This window comes from Cebidichthys violaceus, unplaced genomic scaffold, assembly GCF_023349555.1.
Source record: "Cebidichthys violaceus isolate CVI_PGR_0920_01 unplaced genomic scaffold, fCebVio1.0.p SCAF_10, whole genome shotgun sequence".
In the NCBI taxonomy this organism is placed as follows: domain Eukaryota; kingdom Metazoa; phylum Chordata; class Actinopteri; order Perciformes; family Stichaeidae; genus Cebidichthys; species Cebidichthys violaceus.
Window position 1 is genome coordinate 9701274 of NW_027176263.1, and position 19268 is coordinate 9720541.

Below are 19268 nucleotides of genomic sequence, written 5' to 3' on the forward strand. Positions count from 1 at the left end.
AGCAAAGTGGAGCACTCTTGCTACGTCTCTCTCCCTCTAACTCTCTCTCTCTTGCTCTCATCCACTGAGTTATCTCCCTCCACCCCCACACAGCGTGCTCTATTTCAACACCGTCACCAGCTCATGCTCCCAGCGTGGCAGTCTCGTCCTCCTTAACACAGAACAAAACATCACCCCACTAGCGTCCCGGCAGTACCTCCTGTACTCATTGCCTAGTTCTGGTTCCCACAGGCTCACCAGGAGAACTTTCATGTTTCATCCGCATACAAAATAGACACGCTGGAGCACATGTGCCCGAACACGTGCTCCGATTCTTCCATCCCTCTTTACATCACAAAAGCAAACAACAACAATGACGACATGCCCAGTTGGTCACATTGGATTTTACAGCCTGAGAAGGTTTTATGACAGTTCGCATGGAAGGACAGAGTGAAGGAAAGCAAAAACCTGTGTGAGGTAACAGAACACAATGTCTCACCGAGATGATTGTCTTGTCAGGCTTCATCCTGCAACAGTAAATAACACCAAACATGGCAACCATGCCCATAATATTATTCGAAGGTGATTGCATTTTGCATAATAAATCACCGTGCATCCACAATGAACATTTATGCTGCATGGAGGAACTGTTTAAAGCCATGAATAAATAAAAGAAGCAGTTGGAGCTGCTCTCTAGACCCTCTGCTTTTTAAATACGATGATTTTCTAGATTTTGATCACACCACTGAACATTTCCAAACACTGAGTATAAATGCAAGTTAAGTCAAACTCACATGTGTTCTTGAGAGAGACAGGGGGTCTCTCCTTGCTCCATGGACTCGTTGGCTCCCATCCTCGGCTAGCTCTGCCCCCCCCCCCCCCTGCCTGGCTCCTGTTCTCCAGCCACCCTCCACATCCACCTGCTCCCACCACCCCCTTTTCCAAAACTCCTTCACCTTTCAGTCTGATCCTTACAGAGGAGGCAGGCAATAGTCTGTGTCGGAGGAGGTGAGCACCGGCTGAGCTTATTGTGCTGCAGTGCAGAGGATGAGCGAGTCCCGCTCGCATCAGGAGCAAAGCAGTGGATGAGTAAGGGCTCCTCACTTTATGCACCGCATCCCTGTGCCTCTGCTGCTCACAGAATATTCCACTTTCTCATTTGGCGGTAAAATGATGCAACACCAGGGGGAATAAAATCTCCAAGAGTAGAAATTGCACAAAGAGAATAATCCAAACAAATAGGATGAAATAACAATCCTGCTGTCTTGCAGTCTCGCATGAGTGTCTGAGGTGCCTCTTCTCTGTTTGGCTGCTGATATTGCTGAGCTGTGTTGTTGCTCTCCCTGCCACCTCCCCCCTCTCTCCTCCACTCTCTCCCCTGACTCCAGCCTCCTGCGCCTTTAAAAAGACAAGCAGCTTTTTCTCGTCTGCTACCGCGATGCAGGGGAGCCGAACAATAGCAGACCCCCCAGAAAACCCCCGCTGATTAACAGGCGCTTTCCCTTTCTCTCTGTCGACCCCCTTCTTCCTCCTTCCCACAGCAACCGTACCTCACGCCTTTCTCCTGCCACGATTCTCCTCTCTCTGAAAACGTCATTTTTGTGCATCCTTTTCACACAATGGATGCTTCCAACACTCAGCGTGGCCAACCAGAGTGATGCCTGAGGTAAACAATAGACCATGAGAAAATAGTATGTGTGTGTACTATTCAAGTCTGACCCTATTATATTCCCTTTCATTCAAGCCACTCCACCAGCAACTGTGTACCAGCACGCATTGACTAAACAGGCATTATGAGATCAAAAAAAGAGACCAAAATCCAACTTCCCATCAAACAAACATTATCACACTCAAAATGTTGAAGATATAGATTTGAATTATAGAAGCTTAATCCAGAGGTGTCATTCTTTGCTGAAGAGGAAGGGGCATATGCCACATTTCTAAATGAATACAGTCTATGAGTCTAAATCCCTGGAGAGCAGGCTGGGTTGGTGATCTAATTTACTGGCACTCTCATCAAACATTGAACTGCATCAAAGACTGGAAGAGCAATAATTGTATTTTGTTTAGCCGTTCTCTTTCCTTTTAGACGTGTGTGTGTGTGTGTGTGTGTGTGTGTGTGTGTGTGTGTGTGTGTGTGTGTGTGTGTGTGTGTGTGTGTGACAGACACAGGGAATATGTCCTGTGGGATGGAAATGAGAGCAAGAACAGGTTCTGCAAAATTTCCCATTGATTTTCAAGAAGCAATGGGAAAGAGAGGCGTTGGAAATATGAGAAGAATAAATCTATTGTACACTCATGGGAAAGTGAGGAAATGAGAGCTCGCTACAATAGCGACTCCAGCCTGAAGCACTTGGAGTCACAAACTTGCCGTCATCAGGTTTCAGGTGTCGTACCTCAGCCTACAAAGACTAAAAAGACAGATTCTCCAGACAGATTTCAACGTATCACACAACACCCAGTGTTCATGTCCAACCTAACTCCACATTTGAAAAGTTGAGCGTTTGCATGTAAACATGAAGTCCATTAACTGATGTTTACAAAAAATATTGATGTGATTCTAGTCTCGGATGAGCCTGTTGGTCGATGTTTTACAGCCCTAGGGGACAAGTAAATGTGATGCCCACTCACAACTCCCAATAAAGACCTCTGCTAAAGCAAAAATATTGATTGCTATTGCCATCCCTACCCCCATACCAGCTCAAAGATGTATCTGGGGCAGAAAATCACGTGAGAAGTACAAGTTCCTATTCTATCAAATGACTGACATTAAAGTCCTCTTAAAAGCCTGGCCCTGCACTGCTGTTTCAACTGTAGACCAAAGAAAATGAAGAAATAAAAAATTCAACAAACTCAGGCACTGGAAGATATGGCTGTGGCAGTTTTTGCTGAAAGATTCATAACGACGACGCTCAAGAGGAATCAGGGTCACCACAATCCTGCAAGGGGTTTTGAATGGAAATAGTGTATGCTTTTAAGCAGACTGCGATGGTGCAGAACAATTTGTGGTTTCATGGCCGTTCGTTGAATCCTAGTGTGAAGACTTGGCAAAACCTTATTCAGTTTAAGCATGTTAGCAGAAAAAAAAAGTAACCCCTGAAATAGGTTTTGTTTGTGTTTAAACAAAACCAAGTCAGAATTAGATATGATAAGCATGACTTATGAAGGGGGTCATTGTTAAGATGTACCTTAATAGGTATCGTCTCAAAGATTGCCAAAGGCTTAAATTAAAGGAAAAACAATGTACCCCTTAATTTGGCGCTGCTAAGCTCAAGGACCCAAAAACTATTCAAACAACCCTAAGCAAGAAAAGATGCAACAAAGCTCAGGAAGGACCACAAAAGATGGGACCACCCTTCAACAGCAAATTATAGGTTTGGACTCAGTGGGTCATAACAAAATATCAAATTAAAAATACACTGTGACAGTGTACGTGTTTTAGATATCTGTGACAGGACGCTGGTTGCTGATCTGATCCCTCCGATCCTCCTGCTGAGCAAAGCTCACATGCCAAGAAAAGGCTGCATTGCTCCCATAAACAATCACTCGAGGGATCAATTCCCTGAGGCTGTGTCTACAAAACATCCACGCTTGGACTTCATCCGTCTGCACTTACAGTAGATCTTCTTAAAACAGATTTTTTAGATTATTTGAGAGTACAAAATGCGTCCCTGACCAATTAATTATTAACTCAAAAAAGGAAGCCTGACTTGTTTTGTTTTTTATCCTACAGAAGGATTTAATTATTAGTCATGCAACGCTCAATGAATCATTCAGGTTTGTTTTTCAATAAAAGAAATGTCTAGCAGCCCCACGGGAGTTGCTTGATGCCTCATCACTTTATTACCAGTAGCATAGATTGTATGTTTTTGTGTTCTTTGCCTTGCATTTGACTTTCACACTCAAACTAATATACCAGATTAAATGTATAGTTTATACCTGCACATGTTGGTATAGTCACGCCTCTGTGTCTTCAGCAAAACAGGACAATCTGTGGCATTCAATCACAATACTCCATGTGTTGGTACACCTTTCCTCTCTAATGTTACCTAACAGGACTCTCAGATATCATAAATAATATAACAACACTATTCTATCCTTGCCCTCTCAAAATTCTGGTCCTCTATGAGCAAGGGAGTCATTTAAAAAGACAAAAAGTATCAAGTCACAAGCAAATAGGTATAATTCTACACAGAAAACAATACAGAGTGTTGAGCTGGTGTGTCTCCCTGTGTTGCTTTCATATACCTGCAGCATTCAGACAGCAGAGTGCAGAAACAGGCAGGCAGTGGGCCATGAACACTGGGCTCTGTGAGGAGAAAACACCCTCTGCTGGTTGTAAGTAACAGTGCACTGTTAAAGTGGCTGAGTCATTACCTCTTATAATATACAGTAAGTTTATAATGTGAAGTATTTTCTGCGTGTGCTGATAGCTGATGTAATCAGTATCAGTGTTATGAATGAAAATCATTGTGTTTTGTAGCTTCGTGCCATGAATAGGGTGACACGCAAGCAGCTTAAACGGCAAGAAATCAGCCATGATATGTCAAGTGGTTATTATAAGCCTTAATGTGAAAAAGCATGGTGTGTAAGTGCTCTACTTTATCCTGTAATATTTAAAAGATCCACATATAAACATTTTACTCTGATGCTTTTGCTATATCCACCATTAACAAGCCACAATTATACAGTATACATTTTAGTTTCCATGACCACTAAGTTCATACATTTGCAAATCCTGTTTCCTATGAGTTCATGTGGTCGACGTGCATGGCAATGCTAATCTGTAATTGTATGACGTGGTAAAACTGGTTGAAATAGAAGACGAGAGAGTTCAGTCAGCACTCTCACAATTCTATTTCACGAGTCCTTATAGGAATTGTTAAGCATTCACGGAATTGTGCTTATTCACCTTCTTGCCAACAGTTAGATGAGGAGATTGATACCACTCTCATGTCTGTACCGTAAATATGAAGCATGAGCCAGCAGCTGGTTAGCTTAGCTTAGCACAATGACTGTAAACAGGAGGAAACAGCTAGCCTGGTTCTGTCCAAATATCTATCTACTTGACCCTCTAAAACTCAATATTTAACACATGGTATCTTGTTTGTTTCATCTACACAGAAAAAAATAAACATTTTCAATTTCAATTAACAAATTTCGGGGGTTTATGTGGGGTACTATTTCTTGGCAGAGTACCGTCATCAGGCAACCGGCGGAGACTCCAAGTGTTACTGCAACCAGCCAAGATATAGTCCAGCACATAGAGGTGTGGCTAGACAGATTGTGTTACCTTTAGACAGAGCCCGACTAGCTGTTTCCCCCATCTTTATGCTAAGCTAAGATAATTACATGCCGGCCCCAACTACACATTTACCATGTCAATATTTTCACTATACTCTCTGCAAAAAAAAAAAATGAAAAAAGAATAACAATATTTCCCAAAATGTTGAACTATCCTTTTAAGTTAGAAAAAGGGAAACAGCATGGATGACTACATTTCCAGTAGTTTCTCTTTCAGTTCAGGAGCTCTGAAAATCAACATCTACAAGGTAATTCAGTGTACCAGATCTCGATTTAATGCTGTAATTTGACCTGAACCGGGGATGAAAGGATAAGACATGGCTACTTTTCGTCAAGCAGGCTAAAGAGACTAGTGTCAGCAGTGGACAAATCTACTGTGATTATGAACTTCACAGTGACATGAGAAATGACCCAATGAGCTGGTTCAGAAACAGTGACAGTCAGGCAGAGTTAATGTGCATACCTTAAAGGAGGGTGGCAGGGTGCAGAAGCAGGGAAGTGGTCCTCACACTGGGAAGCAGGAGGTACAGGAGGGGAGGCGGGAAGAGGAGGAGGAAAGCAGGGAGATGCAGGTGGGGTTGGTAGAGCTTCAGGAGTGTGCCTCTCTGGGGGTGTAGGAGGAGGAGTGGGAAATTCTGCGGTGTCTTGGAGGTGAGCAGGGATGGCAGGCACGAGGTGGTATTCGGAGGTAGGAGGTGGGGGAGAGGCAGGGACACGGTCGCCTCTCACTGCCTGCTCAGCGAGGGAGGACCTGCGGGGGAGGGAGCACACAACATCAACAGACAGACCAGACACAAGAAGGCCAAGAGCTGCGATTCGGAAAGCACTCCGAGGACACACTTCACTTGCCTCCAGAAAAATGAACCATGATGGAAACTTACCTCAAAGTGGAGAAAGATGGAGCACTCGTCTGGCTGTGCCTAAACCTAACATGCTCACCACAACCATCCTAATTTTAAATTAGAACAAACTGTAACTCCTCTCATTAGTCCCCTTACATGATAATCCATGTTTCCCTTGCTTGCTCTACTTGCTTGAGGACGTCTGGCCTTGTCATCAATGGCCACCTGGTGGAGTGGATTTGGCTCCGATCCAGGCCCATCTTATCAGGAGTGGTAGGCTCCCTAATCTGACGCCCATGCAGCTGTTCCCCACTTGGGGCATGCCTCCTGTTTGGCTCTAAAAATACCCCAGTAGCCTCTTCTGCAGAGGAGAGCTTCACCATACCTCCATCAACTAAAGCACATATACAGAACTCAAGCACCAAGTCAGCTGTCTGCTGAGCAGCACTTTCCGAACGTCCTTTTCCAGCTCATGTCGGACTGAAACTGAGCTCTGTTATTCAACATCTCCCTCTCTCCAGTAAAGTCAGAACTTAATAACATTTAATGAGGGCGTGTGCTTTTCTTAAGGGCGTAGCAAGTCACAGTTTGCGTCTAACACAAATCTGGTTGCCATTATAGGACAGAACTTTCTAATTGATACAGGATGTCTGCAAGAAGAGGAAATGTCCTGCAAATCCATATATGAATTTTTATTTGGTCCCATTCCTCTCATAACAAATCCTCAGTCAGTGACTTACACCAGCAGGCCAAAGCTATACATATGTCAGCATCTGTGGCCAACTTGGCACATGCAGCCTGGAAATAGAAACAACCAAAGCACAACATAGTCCGAGCAAACTGTCATAAGGCTCACTGCTACGTCCAAAGATGGACAAAAGCTGCAACAGAGAAGATAGAAAAATAAATCAAGCGTATATAGAGAAGAGAAAATGGCCGAAAAAAATATGACCCTGGACACAAGTGTGACGTATTTACTGGTTCAATGGCTTTTATGTGGAGATAATGGCAGCTGACCCACTCAGATTAACAACGGGAGTGTTCCAACGTCTTCTTATTCCTGATATGATGTGTATGAACGTGGAGATGATTTATTATCATTACAAAGTGAATGCAACAAGTTAGACAGAGCACATATGCTATTCTTTAGCAACACACTTCTTCACGCCCTTGTAGTTTTACTGTTGGCATTAACACCTGGAGGCTGTCCAATAGTTTTTTTATTGTTAATAATTCAGCAGTGTGCTCCAAGTCACCCCATAAGCAGTTCTTGATTTCAGAATTTACAAGGCCAGTCCAGCGACATATAGTAGTCATTTTCTATCACAGTCCAGATAAAAATATCTGGTTCTGCAACCTCCACACACATTTAGCGTAATCTACGGGAAACAGCTGGACACGAAAGTCCGGGCAGTGTGCTTAATGATAAACAGAGAGTTGTAAATAAAACCAGCTGAAAGTACTTGGAAAAGTGTTATTTTTTACGTGGTAACAATGGGAGGACCATTTCTGTCGTACAGCCAGCAGCTACCTCATACTGTCCAGACACACACACACACACACACACTCGTAGGCCTACTGTACATTCAACAACACATTGTATATATTGTAAACACATACTTCATGAACAAATAATCAAACAATTCCCTTCTGGGACTACAGAGATTCAATTATTACTTAAAAGCAGCCTAGTGTGGTTGAATGAATGACGGACGTGATGTGATTTTCTACCTTATTCATGCCAGCAAAAAAGCACTTCAACCTTCAATTGCCATGGCAACTAGTCTATTTACAGTACAGTGTGGGCTACAGCACATCCTCCTTCCTTTTTACTCCAGTCATTCTCAGTGTTTCATGAGTAAAAATGGCTTTACAAAAGATTGTACTATATTTTATTAAAACTAGTTGCACAACATTTAAAAAAAAATAGTACTTGAAAGCCTGATGTCATACAGCAGATCAGTCAGTGGCCCCGACTAATGTATTAGCTGCTTATTTCAAAAGTCTACCATGCCAGCAAGATGTTTGGAAAACTCACAGACAGTATCTAAACACTACTTCTACTACTACTGTGATGTCTCTCCAACCTCAAATCAGGCAGCTTCAGGGAAGCACGACATGCTCTGACCTGTAACTTTTTTTTTTCCAAGTACACCATTCATTTCGCAACTTTGTTCCTTATTTTCCGCCTTCTGCCTCTTCAGTTTCTATTTGTCCCTCCCCTCCTCCCATCTGGTGAGGTCAGCAGAGACAGAGTGTTATTAGCACTAGTTACCTACAGACCATCTGTTGCATCAACCTGGAGGCACTTAAACCCAAACACTTACAGTAGACACAAACAGAATAAATAGGGAACCTACTTTTTGTCAACTCACCCAGATTTCAACCAGAGAGGAATCCATCAAACATTCAGAGCAAACTACAAGTAAGTGATGGAAATGACTTCTGCCGAGCGACTGCTGAACTCCAAAACACCAGAGCCAAAGTATGTATGTCCCAGTCCTTCTCTTCTCTGTCTGTGGCTCTGACCGACTCTGTCCCACACACTCACGCCGCAGCACATGCTCAAGTGTTTCCCTGAACTCTGGCTTTTGTTCCACTCTGTCTGGTCTGTGCAAATGACTTCAGTGGGGCTGAGTGCCTGCCTAAATTCCTCCCACTACAGGCTTCAGTTCACAAAGCCGCACAGACTGAGCAGGACTGACAGCTAGGACAGCCTCTCGGGGCGGGGGGAAAAACATATGTACACACACACACACACACACACACACACACACACACACACACACACACACAAACACATCATTGACCATGCAGTCACATTTCTGTCTCTGGCACACGTACGTAAGTGTAACTTTATCTATGGATGAAACCTATAGTGGAAATAGCTCTGTCACTCCTCCTCCCTCCTACTCTGAACAAACCTTTATGTCTCCAACAGCAGTGATGAGACAAGTGTTGTGACTGACAAGCAGCAAGTGCTACTCTGGCATGTGGGATGGCTTCTGGGCATGCAGCAAACGGCAGGAGAGATTGACGACTAAGAGAGATAACTGAGGAAGCTGAGAAAATAAATGCAGCATTTTACTGAGTTACAATATATCAAAAAGCCACTCCTCGCATAGTAAATAAACTGGAAAAACAAACCCTTAGATGCACAATGAACATTCTGGTGACATATGAAGTCTTTCAGTAAAAGAATGACATACATGGAAAGTCAGTCAAGCTGGAGCTGTTAAAATGCTTAAATAATAATGAATACACATGGCCGACAAACTGAAAGACACTGATTTACTATCTCTATTTAACTAAGTCAAGAGTTTTAACAACATAAACGCTTCACTGCTGTAAGACTCTGTCTTCTTGTCCAATCCACTGTAAAACCACTGCAGACAGCAACAACCTAGCAGACGTCCTCGCGGTGTCTAAAATCAAACAAACCCACCAAGAGGAATCTCCAAGCACATGGAAATCCATTTTAAATGTGTGACAGGCAGCACTACTGAGCTGTAAAGCACGTGTCACCTTGCCATTCTCCCTTTTCACGAATAAATTAGCTGCAGTACAATGTCTCTTATACATCACTGTAATGGAAATGTTATGACATAAGGTTTAGAGAAAAACTATCAGGTCTAAAAGGTTGTATACAAATCATGTGGTTTGCTGTTGGAAACCCATGTCAACCACAAAATTACAACTCTCCCCGTAAACCTGTTGGTCTTCATGGTAAAAGGCTGCAATCCTGAGATTTTAGTCAATTGAGGATTACAAGGACATGTATTTTATGACTGAGCTCTAAAAGAGCAGCAGCCTCATGGGCAAACATTACTCCATATTACTCACCATTGGTGAAGGAGGTTTTCACTGTCAACTCTACAGTGGGACAATCCGTGGAGTGTTAAAAGAAAGATTTTCAGGAAACACTCCTGTGACTGATTATGTATCAATCTTGTGATTTTACAAAGGCATTCACTCACCCACTGTCCTGCAGCTCCTCAGCAGAGTCCTGGACTGTTTCTGTCTCTGCAGTTTCCTCAGCTGGCACTTTAAATGGCTCCTCAGGTAGGACCTCTACAGGTCTTTCCCCTAGCTCCTCTGGCAGCTCACGGCTCAGCCTCTTCTCTGGTTCTGGGAGCTCTGTTGACGTTTTTTGGAGTCCTAGGATCTCTACTTCAATTTGTGTTGGCTCTGGGAGCTCTTTGGGGCTTTCTGTTGATTCTAGGAGCTCAGTTGGCTGTTTTGCTATTTCTGAGGAAGTTCCTGGCTCCCTTTTTGGCTTTGGGAGCTCTTCTGGAGGCTCTTCTTCTTTCTTGGTTGTTTCTGGGAGCTCTACTTTTGTAGTCTGTGTTGGTTCTGGGGGCTCTACTGTCTGCTGTGTTGGTTTTTGGAGCTCTACTTTCTTTGCTTCTTCTGGGAGCTCTACTGTCTGCTGAGTTGGTTTTTGGAGCTCTACTTTCTTTGCTTCTTCTGGGAGCTCTACTGTCTGCTGAGTTGTTTTTTGGAGCTCTACTTTCTTTGCTTCTTCTGGGAAATCTACTGTCTGCTGAGTTGGTTGTTGGAGCTCTACTTCATCCGCTTCTTCTGGGAGCTCTGCTGTCCGCTGAGTTGGTTTTTGGAGCTCTACTTTCTTTGCTTCTTCTGGGAGCTCTACTGTCTGCTCTGTTGGTTCTGGTAGCTCTACTTCATCCGCTTGTTCTGGGAGCTCTGCTGTCCGCTGAGTTGGTTTTTTGAGCTCTACTTTCTTTGCTTCTTCTGGGAACTCTACTTTCGTGCTCTGTGTTGGTTCTAGGAGCTCTGTTGTCTTCTTTAAAGGTTCAGGAAAATCCACAGGCTTCTTCACAAGATTCAGAGGTGGTATCTCTGTTGTCTTCTCTGCTGCTCGGTCTGGTGGTCGGATCTCGTCTTGTCTCAGAGGGGCAGCTATTTCTTCAGTCGGAGTAAGAAACTCTAGTTGAGGAGACTCCAGAGATGGGAGGGGTCTGGAAAAACAATGCAAGAGAAGAGGGGGTTGGGGAATTTGTTGTTTAGTTTACAGCACATGAACAAGGATTGACTGACAAATGACAAATGTGTGTGTTTGTGTGGTTACGGGGGCTTGTGTTGCCACAAGTGTGTATGTGTGTGCAGAAGTACACATTTGTGTGTTTGTGTATTGTTGCATTGTGTTTAGCACTGTGAGAAAAGGCTCATTCTTGCGCTGGAGAGCAGGGCCGATGTCACAGCTGATGTCATCCTTTGAATATAAAGGGCTGCATTACTTCCATTAGACTTCAAAAGGCATAGTCATCTGACCCGAGCTCAAGTCAAAACAAAGTGCAGCTCTGTGTTTACCTCCTCATTCATATTCATTATCACACAGCTCTCTTTAATATCACTCCAAACAAGTCCTGGACATGGTGTTACTGGAAATAAACGACAGCAATATATGCGTACAAAATACCTGGTAGATAGGCTGAACATCACAGATATACAACCCATGGAAAAATCCAAATAAATGTACATTTTTTACCCAATTCATAATTCTTTAGCTGTCAACAAACCTAAATTGGACTACACATGTGCCTTTCTCTCCGTGATGTAATTGAACAGATGCTATGTGACAGAATGCTAACATGCTACCTTGTGTGATACATTAAGGTTAGGCCCATGATGACCTCCACTGACCTTTCAGACACGTGTGGTTGCACAGCATTTTTTTTGCCATCAACATAGTTTTATCAGCGTGAAGTCTCATGTATACTCCTCTAATCTCAAATATTTTTTTCATTTTTCTCATATGATCATTACAAACACAGATGCATGCTCTTGTGTTTACCTTGAGGTCTCTTGTTTACTCCGAGAAAGGTGTGCAGCTTCTTTTAGAGCTTGTATCCAGTTTGTTTCTGGTTTTCCGGCTGTTAGTCCAGGAGCAGGACTCTCTGACACATCAGCAGCCCCTGTGTTCACAGACACTTGTTCAACAGGAGCTTTTCCAACTGATCTAATTTCACAGAGTGAAGTGTCATTTTCTGATGCCTTAGAAAGACCAAAGGAGCCACTGTCTTTAGCACTCCCAGTTTGACTTATGACATCCTGCTTTGTCATTGCTTCATTGTTCCTCGCTTTTATCTCAATTTGTCCCTTCCCCTGGCTGCCTGCTTTCTCTTCGTCCAAAGCTTTATCTTCCTTTGTGAACTCCTCTACATCAGGGCCTTTTATGGGTGTTTGTACTCCTGGGCTGCTTTGTGTGGCTGTCGTTTCATTGGAGCTTTGGCGCTCGAGAGGCTGACACACTGTATCCTGAATTTCACACTCCTCAGTTTCACCACTGTTGCATTTCACAGCCGGCGCAGCACTGAAATCCTTTTCTAGAGATCCTGCTTGTCCAACCAGAGTACTGAATAGGTTTGTATGAATTTCTCCAGTTTGGTTTTCACCTAGAATAACTGCTGTATGAATGCCTTGACTGTCTGTGCTGAACTTTGATGAAACAGACGTTTGGATAGGTGATGTCTCAGGTTCCTGTGATGCTGACTCAACAGATACATCAGTGTTCTTTGAGGTCTCTGGTTTTCCATGTTGGTCTTGACAGGCAGCTGATAGATTGCCTTTTTGCTGACCTTTACAAACCAGATCACTCGCAAACACAGTGTCTGTATCTGACCCAACTACCCCTGATGCGGGGCGTTCATTCTCATCCACCCCCTGTCTTATCTCACCTACATGAGAGCAAGCTGTTACTCTCCCCATGTCAGCCGAGGCATTTCTCTCAGCCGTCCTTCCACTCTCATTAAAATCACTGGCAAGGTGAGACGGCACATAAACCCTGTCAATCGCTGCTGCAGATTGAGCTGCCTCTCCCTTGGCTTTCTCTGAACCCATTGCTCGTTCATTGCCACTGCTGTCATCACATGTCAACTCATCCTTGTTTCCTGACTGACACAAACTCCAAACAGAGCTGTCTCCTCCCTCTATCACCCCTTTCACCCCTAAAGCTAGTGTTTGGATCTGCCCAACCTGACTTTTAGTCTTTTCTCCCCGCTCTAGGCAGCCACCTGATAATTCCTCTGTGGGATGTCTGGATCCCAGACGCCACTGCTGTTGCTCCTGTTGCTGAGCAAAACAGTTTGGCTCTGGTGTGGACTGTGATTGGCCAAGAGCTGCACTCAAATCTGGTCCTGTGTCCCTGTCGGAGCTGCATTCCAGTGTTGCTGTCAGAGTTTGGCGCAAACTCAGGTCGTAAACAGTGTGAGGTTCAACACCAGACTCTACATTAGCACTTAGTCCATCCTCAGGTAACCCTGCAGGTTTTGCTGGAGGTAAGGAAGACATCTCTGTCTGGCTTTTAGATTCAATGCCACTCTTTCTTTCTCCTTCCTCCTTAATATCCATTACTGTTGATTCAGTCTTTTGAACTGTATGTTCATGTGGTGGCTGCAGGTCTTTAATTCCCCCTACAGCCTCTTTATCTGGCCCATTACACTGTTGTGGTGTGTTGCCTGTCTTTCCTGTCTGCAGCTTGCTGCTGTCTGCTGTTTCCTTTTGATTATCCATTGTCGCCTCCTCAACTTCTTTCTTTTCCTCTGCAAACAGCACAGAGGTCTGATCTCCCGATGTCTTGTTCATATAGTTTTCTTTAATGTCATCATAAGCCTCTTTGGTAGGCAGGTCAGAGCTGCTTCGGCAGCTGATATTAATGAGATCATCCGTAATGGAGGCTTCAGAAATATCAGGTTTAATGCCAATAGAGCCTGTAGTAGTGTGCGATAGAGGAATTACATTATCAGACCCACCCTTTGCCAGTACATCCACTGCACCAGGTGGCTGAGGAGGAGACAGATTTCTGTCTTGAGGAAATGGAATATTTACATTGTTAACTGCAGAATTCTCTAGTTCAGCGACAGATTCCATAATATAATTTCCGTCCTTCAGTTTCGAACAAGTCTCATCTACTTTAACGCTGAAATCACCGTGCTCCAGAGACATTTTTGTAATTTCCCTGCTCTTGTTGCCATCAACCTCTCCCTCGACTTTGGTGCTGTCACCATCGGTGCCGCAGTTATCTGTGTGCTCAGGAAGAGAGATATCACAGTCTGTAATGAACTCCAAGTGACTCAACATCGGGCCAGGACGCCGCAGCACTAAAGAAGAGTTACTGGAACATTGCTCGATAACAGGAATTGACTGGTCAGAGACTGTCACTTCTGAAGTCGCTGATTCATCCTTTGCCAGATCAGCAGAGTGAATTGTGGACGTCATGGCATCCGTGGTAACTAGTTCATGAGGAGGTGTTTGATCCAATTGGGTAGGAGGCTGATAACTGGGGTCATTAGGCTTTGTTTGAAGAGAGGCTTTGCAGATCATGGTCACAGTTTCAGTTTTTGAACAGGACTCAAGGTTTGTAGAGAGCTGCCTACCAGGTAACTCAGCAGAGACATCACTTAAAGGCTTGCAGGTGACATCATCAGCTGGACGCATAGAACATGAGGAGAGAGGATGTTGGTTACCTTCATCACTAATTAAAGGTGACTCCTGAGGCACAGCATGTAACTTATCTATCTCTTTCTCAGTCGACAAACACAGATTTACAGCACCCTTCTCTGTTTCCGCCTGTGATTGCTTTGTCACCTTTGCTGACACCTGTTCAACTGTTGAATGATCAGCCTCAGAGGTGGCTCTTTCTGCTGTTTGTGAAAGGTCACTAGTCTGATTCTTCTCGGCAGCACATGGGGGCTGTTTTGAGCAGGCCTCGCCCACTGACTGTAAATCCACAGTGTTTGTCTTCAAGTTGTCGTGACCTGACGGATCGATGTTAATCTTCTCCTTGGTAACTTTAGTCCCTGTACCTCCTTCATCCAAAAGGACATCTTTCTGTGGCTTTTGAAAGTCGGCTGAGCTCTGTATTGCTAGCTCATCTGTGGCACGAGCTGCATTTGTGGGGATTTCTGGCTTCTTCAAGCCGAGGAAGTCTTGAAAGGTGTAGCTGGCCTCAACCACGGGATGGTGCAAGCTCTCATATACAGTCAGCGGAGGCAAAGAGGCGCAGCCCATAGCTGACACCGACATATCCCTGAGATCCACAGAGGAACTGCCTTCTTGTTTCACAGTGTCCGCGAAGTGAACTCTGTTGTTGCCTCTACTGTTGCCTCTACTGCTGTCACATACGTTCACACCCACAACAGACATAGCACCTCTTTTGCTCTGGTTCTGGGCTTGGAACTCAGCTGCACTATCGGCTGTCCTGGTTTCTGCTGTGCTACTCTCAGGCTGGACCTGTTGATTGCTGCTCGCTCGGTGCTCGGCTGGGATTTGTTGTGAAGTAGTCAGATGCTGAGGTGAGATTAAAGGCAGGAAGACTTGGCTGTAGATTCTCTCTGTCTCTGTGATGGATGACTCCTCACAAGCGTGTCCCAAAGACAGGGCTTCCTCTGCAATCAAATTCTGATTGAGATCAGTCCTTACCCCTCCGTTTGTATTGCTGGAGCTCCGTTCAGGGTGAGTGAGGAGAGGTAAAATTGCTGCTCCATGCTGCTCCTGGCAGGGCTGAGAGAGACGGTCCTGTTCAGTGCAAATGCTCCCAGAGACGGCAGCAATCAGCTTACTCCAGCGCTGTGACCTCAGCTGTGACTCGGCAACATCGGTGGGCGGATGCGTCTCAGTCCCAGCTGATGACACCCTGCTAGCAGAGCCTTCTGGCTGGCTGAATGAACAGTGCTCTCTGGCCAGCCCTCCTTTCTCTCCCACCTCCTCTTCTCCTCCTCCTCCTCCTCCTCCTCCCTTCAATCCCACAGCGCTGTGATCCTCACAATCAGGACCAGTGACTAGCCCAAAGGGAGAAGTATTGATATAGGCTTCTAACCGGAGAGCCTCCTTTTCTCTATCTCCCTCATCAGCTGGTATCTCTGTGTCTGCACTGCGAACAGTTGTCTCTCTTGGTCCCTTCATTTCAGTCTCAGCCGAGTTGTGTGGCATTTTGCTGCTGCTTTCCTCAGATGCAGCCTCTCCCTCTTTGGCTGTGAATGCAAGTGAGCATTTGCCCTGTGAACAGATTAATGCGAGCTGAGGAAGGCTGTCCAGGAGTCTTTCTTTCTCTCCGTCTGCAGAGCTGAGGCACTTTTCTATTCCTCCCAGATCTTTCTCTCCTACTGCTTTCTCACTCTCTGCGATTGCTACAGTGGCTACTCTCACCAGTGAATCACGCCTCTCGCTTTCTCCCTCTCCCTTGCTTTCTATCACTTCTGGCATCGTGGGTGTTGCCAGTGGCAACGCAGCAACCACCACTAAAGCCTCTTCAAGGGCTCTCTCCACGCCGCTCGCTCCCACACAAGTTTGGGTGTTGGAGAGTGGGCTGTGATTCTCATGTGTGAGTATCGCTGCTTCTGAGGTAACTTTAGCCTGATGTGTTTGTGCATCTGATCTCTTATCAGGACAAACAGCTGGATTGATAACTGCAGTTTGGACATATGTCATGGGTGTATTTTGGTTGTTGATGACACCTCCGGTTACATGTTGCTTCCGCTGTGGGCTTTCATCTGAGCTGTGAGTAATACCACATGGGGCGACCGTATGGTTGTGGTTATCTGAATGATGAGGCCTCTGTGAAAAAGCCTGGTTGGACGCAGGTGAACAGATCGAGTCAGTAAGATGATCCTGCCTGCTATGAGAGGATGATAGTGGGGGGTTGGAGCTGGGCTTTCCCCCGGGACTCAGCTGTTGCTTGGAGTCAAACCCATTATCAGGCTGCTCCCCACAAATCACAGATTCGACATTTGCTGTTGAATCTGTGTGATTTCCTGCATTCTTGAGAGGCACCGCCTGTAAATCATTTTCAGGTTGTACTACCGTCTTTGCTTTCTGTTCAGTCTCTGCGTACTTCTCTTCTATCTTTTTCTTTTTCCTTTGTTTCTTTTTTTCTTTCTTCTTTGCCTTTTTGTCCTGCCTGGCCCGTTTGTCACATAAGTTGTCTGTGTTTGACTCCTGATCTTCCTCACTATAATTGTTTGCTCCTGTAGTCGTCACTGATAATGCATCCTTACTGCACTCTGGTGTTTTATTAACTGAATCATCTGTCTCTCCTGTTTCAACTATACAAACGTTAATGCTGCACTCATCGCCACAATTCTGTTTTTTTATATCTACAATCTCTGTTATTGCCTCTGTACCTTTCTCCCTAATCACTGTATTACAATCTAGAGTGCCATGTTCCTCAATGGCTGCATTAGAATTGACATGTTCCTCTCTAAAATTGTCTCTCTGCTCAGAGAACGCAAGATCTTTAAATAAATCTGTAGTTGTTTCTAATTGTGTACATGTGGGTGTTTCCTTCTGCTCCTCTATCTTAATTTCTTTTTCTGTCTTAATCTCTGGACATTTATCCAGGCTCTGTTTTTCTTTTACTTCACTCTCTGTCTTTGCTGCCGTAGCACTATTCCCAGTGCCCAATATGTAATTCCTGAAACTAAACACAACTGTATCCGTCTGACTGTTTGCTGCCTCACTGTCTCCGTGTGTACTCTTGTTTCCATGGACACGGTTGTTATGTCCTGGCTGGACTGCGATTGGAGGCAGTGACGATGACTCATTGGATTTATTAACCATCCCTTCTCCAGTTTTCTTCCCTACATCATTAACCATCTCAGATGTAGTGCTGGGGGGCACTGTGGGATTTAGTATGCCCAGTGAGGCCATTTGTTCTTCACATTCCTGGAAAGCCTCTTGGAGTTCCTGGTCTAGGAGCACGGATAGGGGAGGGCTCACGGGTCGGACAACCGGGTAAGGTGTGGCAGCAGACCGAGGTGAAGGCTGAGCATCTGTGAGAACTGGGTCGCTGTCATGAGGCCTGAGGCAAGGGTAGGGTGACACAGTTAAGAGTCTGGCTGGCAGACAGCTGGTCATTCCACGATGCCACAAAGCGCTGCTATTGGCAGAGACCATGCTTAGACACAGCACTCCACGATATGCACACACAACACACAACTGCACTCAGGAAGCCTATTCTGTGATGTACATTCCCCTACAAGAAATAACAACAACTGTCTCTGAGCATATGCTTGTTATTGAACATGCAGGTCTGTTCATACACACCAAAACGTGGTTAATTTAGGTGTTACACTACCTATGCAATTGTCCAGTGCATAGCGATTTCAAACAATCCTTTAATTATAATTTCCTTATTTTGATGTGACTGCCTGATTTTCGAATTGTACCAAAAGCTTAACGAGGATGTATATGCCTATATTTGTCATGCTTACCTTTAAAGTATGAACATAGTACTACTAGTAGCAACTACTAAGAACCAAGGTGCATCCATATACTGTGCATTAGTAACCACGAAGAAATGTCTTTGTTCTAATCACAGCTGTTGTGTACTGTGATTAAGTATATTGAGCAATACTGTCTATGCCATCATTCTGATGTGTGAGTGTAATGAACACTCAACTCTATGCTGTAACTGTAAATGCTACATGCTACATTACAGCCTAATTATCATTCCATTAAGAAAAAAGGGATGGTCACAAATCCTGTCACCAGACAAACAACCTTACACATGCTCGTGCTTATTCCCCAAAACAAATACTGCCTCATAATATACTGTATATCAAAAGATATCAAAACAGTTATATTGCCCTGCAGAACACTCCCTGAAGTGCAGAGAAAGCATCATCATGTTGGAGTGCTTGGAATATAATGGCTTTAACAATTAGGCGAGCTTTGTGCCATTCAGTTGTAACTGCTGAGTCACTGCTAAGCCATTAGCTTGCAGCACAGGAACAATGCTGTGGGGCCATCTTAATCTTTGAGTCTCACTGAGTGTATAGATCCAACATCATTATTAAGTGATAAGAGTGGCTACTCCTACTCATGTCATCAGCATGTATCTGCCCTCTACAAAATAAAGTCCTTATCTATTTCTTTAATGAACGCAGCAACCACTATAGTCATTAGTCATGTTGAGATGTGAATAAATAAAGTAAGAATTAATGTTGGTAAGCGTCACTGCATGTAAGTGGTTAATACGGTCTCAACATAAAGGCTTGTAGATACAAAACCTCAGCCCTGACAACATGTTACTCACCTCACCGACCGGCTGCTCAAGCCTGCATCTTGTTCACCTGGCACTTCTTGCCAAAAGGGAGGAGCAGCATATTCAACTAAACTGTTTTC

The 19268-nt window shown here is 44.5% G+C and overlaps 1 protein-coding gene across 11 annotated transcripts in view; it reads right to left on the reverse strand.

Moving 5' to 3' along the window:
• Window positions 1-18477, reverse strand: part of tacc2 (transforming, acidic coiled-coil containing protein 2) — a 38396-nt gene extending 19919 nt beyond the window's left edge. For 3 of the 11 annotated variants that reach the window (XM_068724887.1, XM_068724895.1, XM_068724893.1), the window contains exons 1-3: window positions 11941-18472; window positions 10103-11104; window positions 5747-6034 (exon numbers count right to left, since the gene is read on the reverse strand). In XM_068724887.1, coding sequence (XP_068580988.1) covers window positions 5747-6034; window positions 10103-11104; window positions 11941-18038 — 7388 coding nt within the window. In that variant the 5' untranslated portion in view covers window positions 18039-18472. Of the gene's footprint in view, window positions 1-5746; window positions 6035-10102; window positions 11105-11940 lie in introns of all 11 variants that reach the window. The other 8 variants (XM_068724888.1, XM_068724885.1, XM_068724891.1 and 5 more) reach the window with 6 other exon arrangements.
• Window positions 18478-19268: the final 791 nt, after the last annotated feature.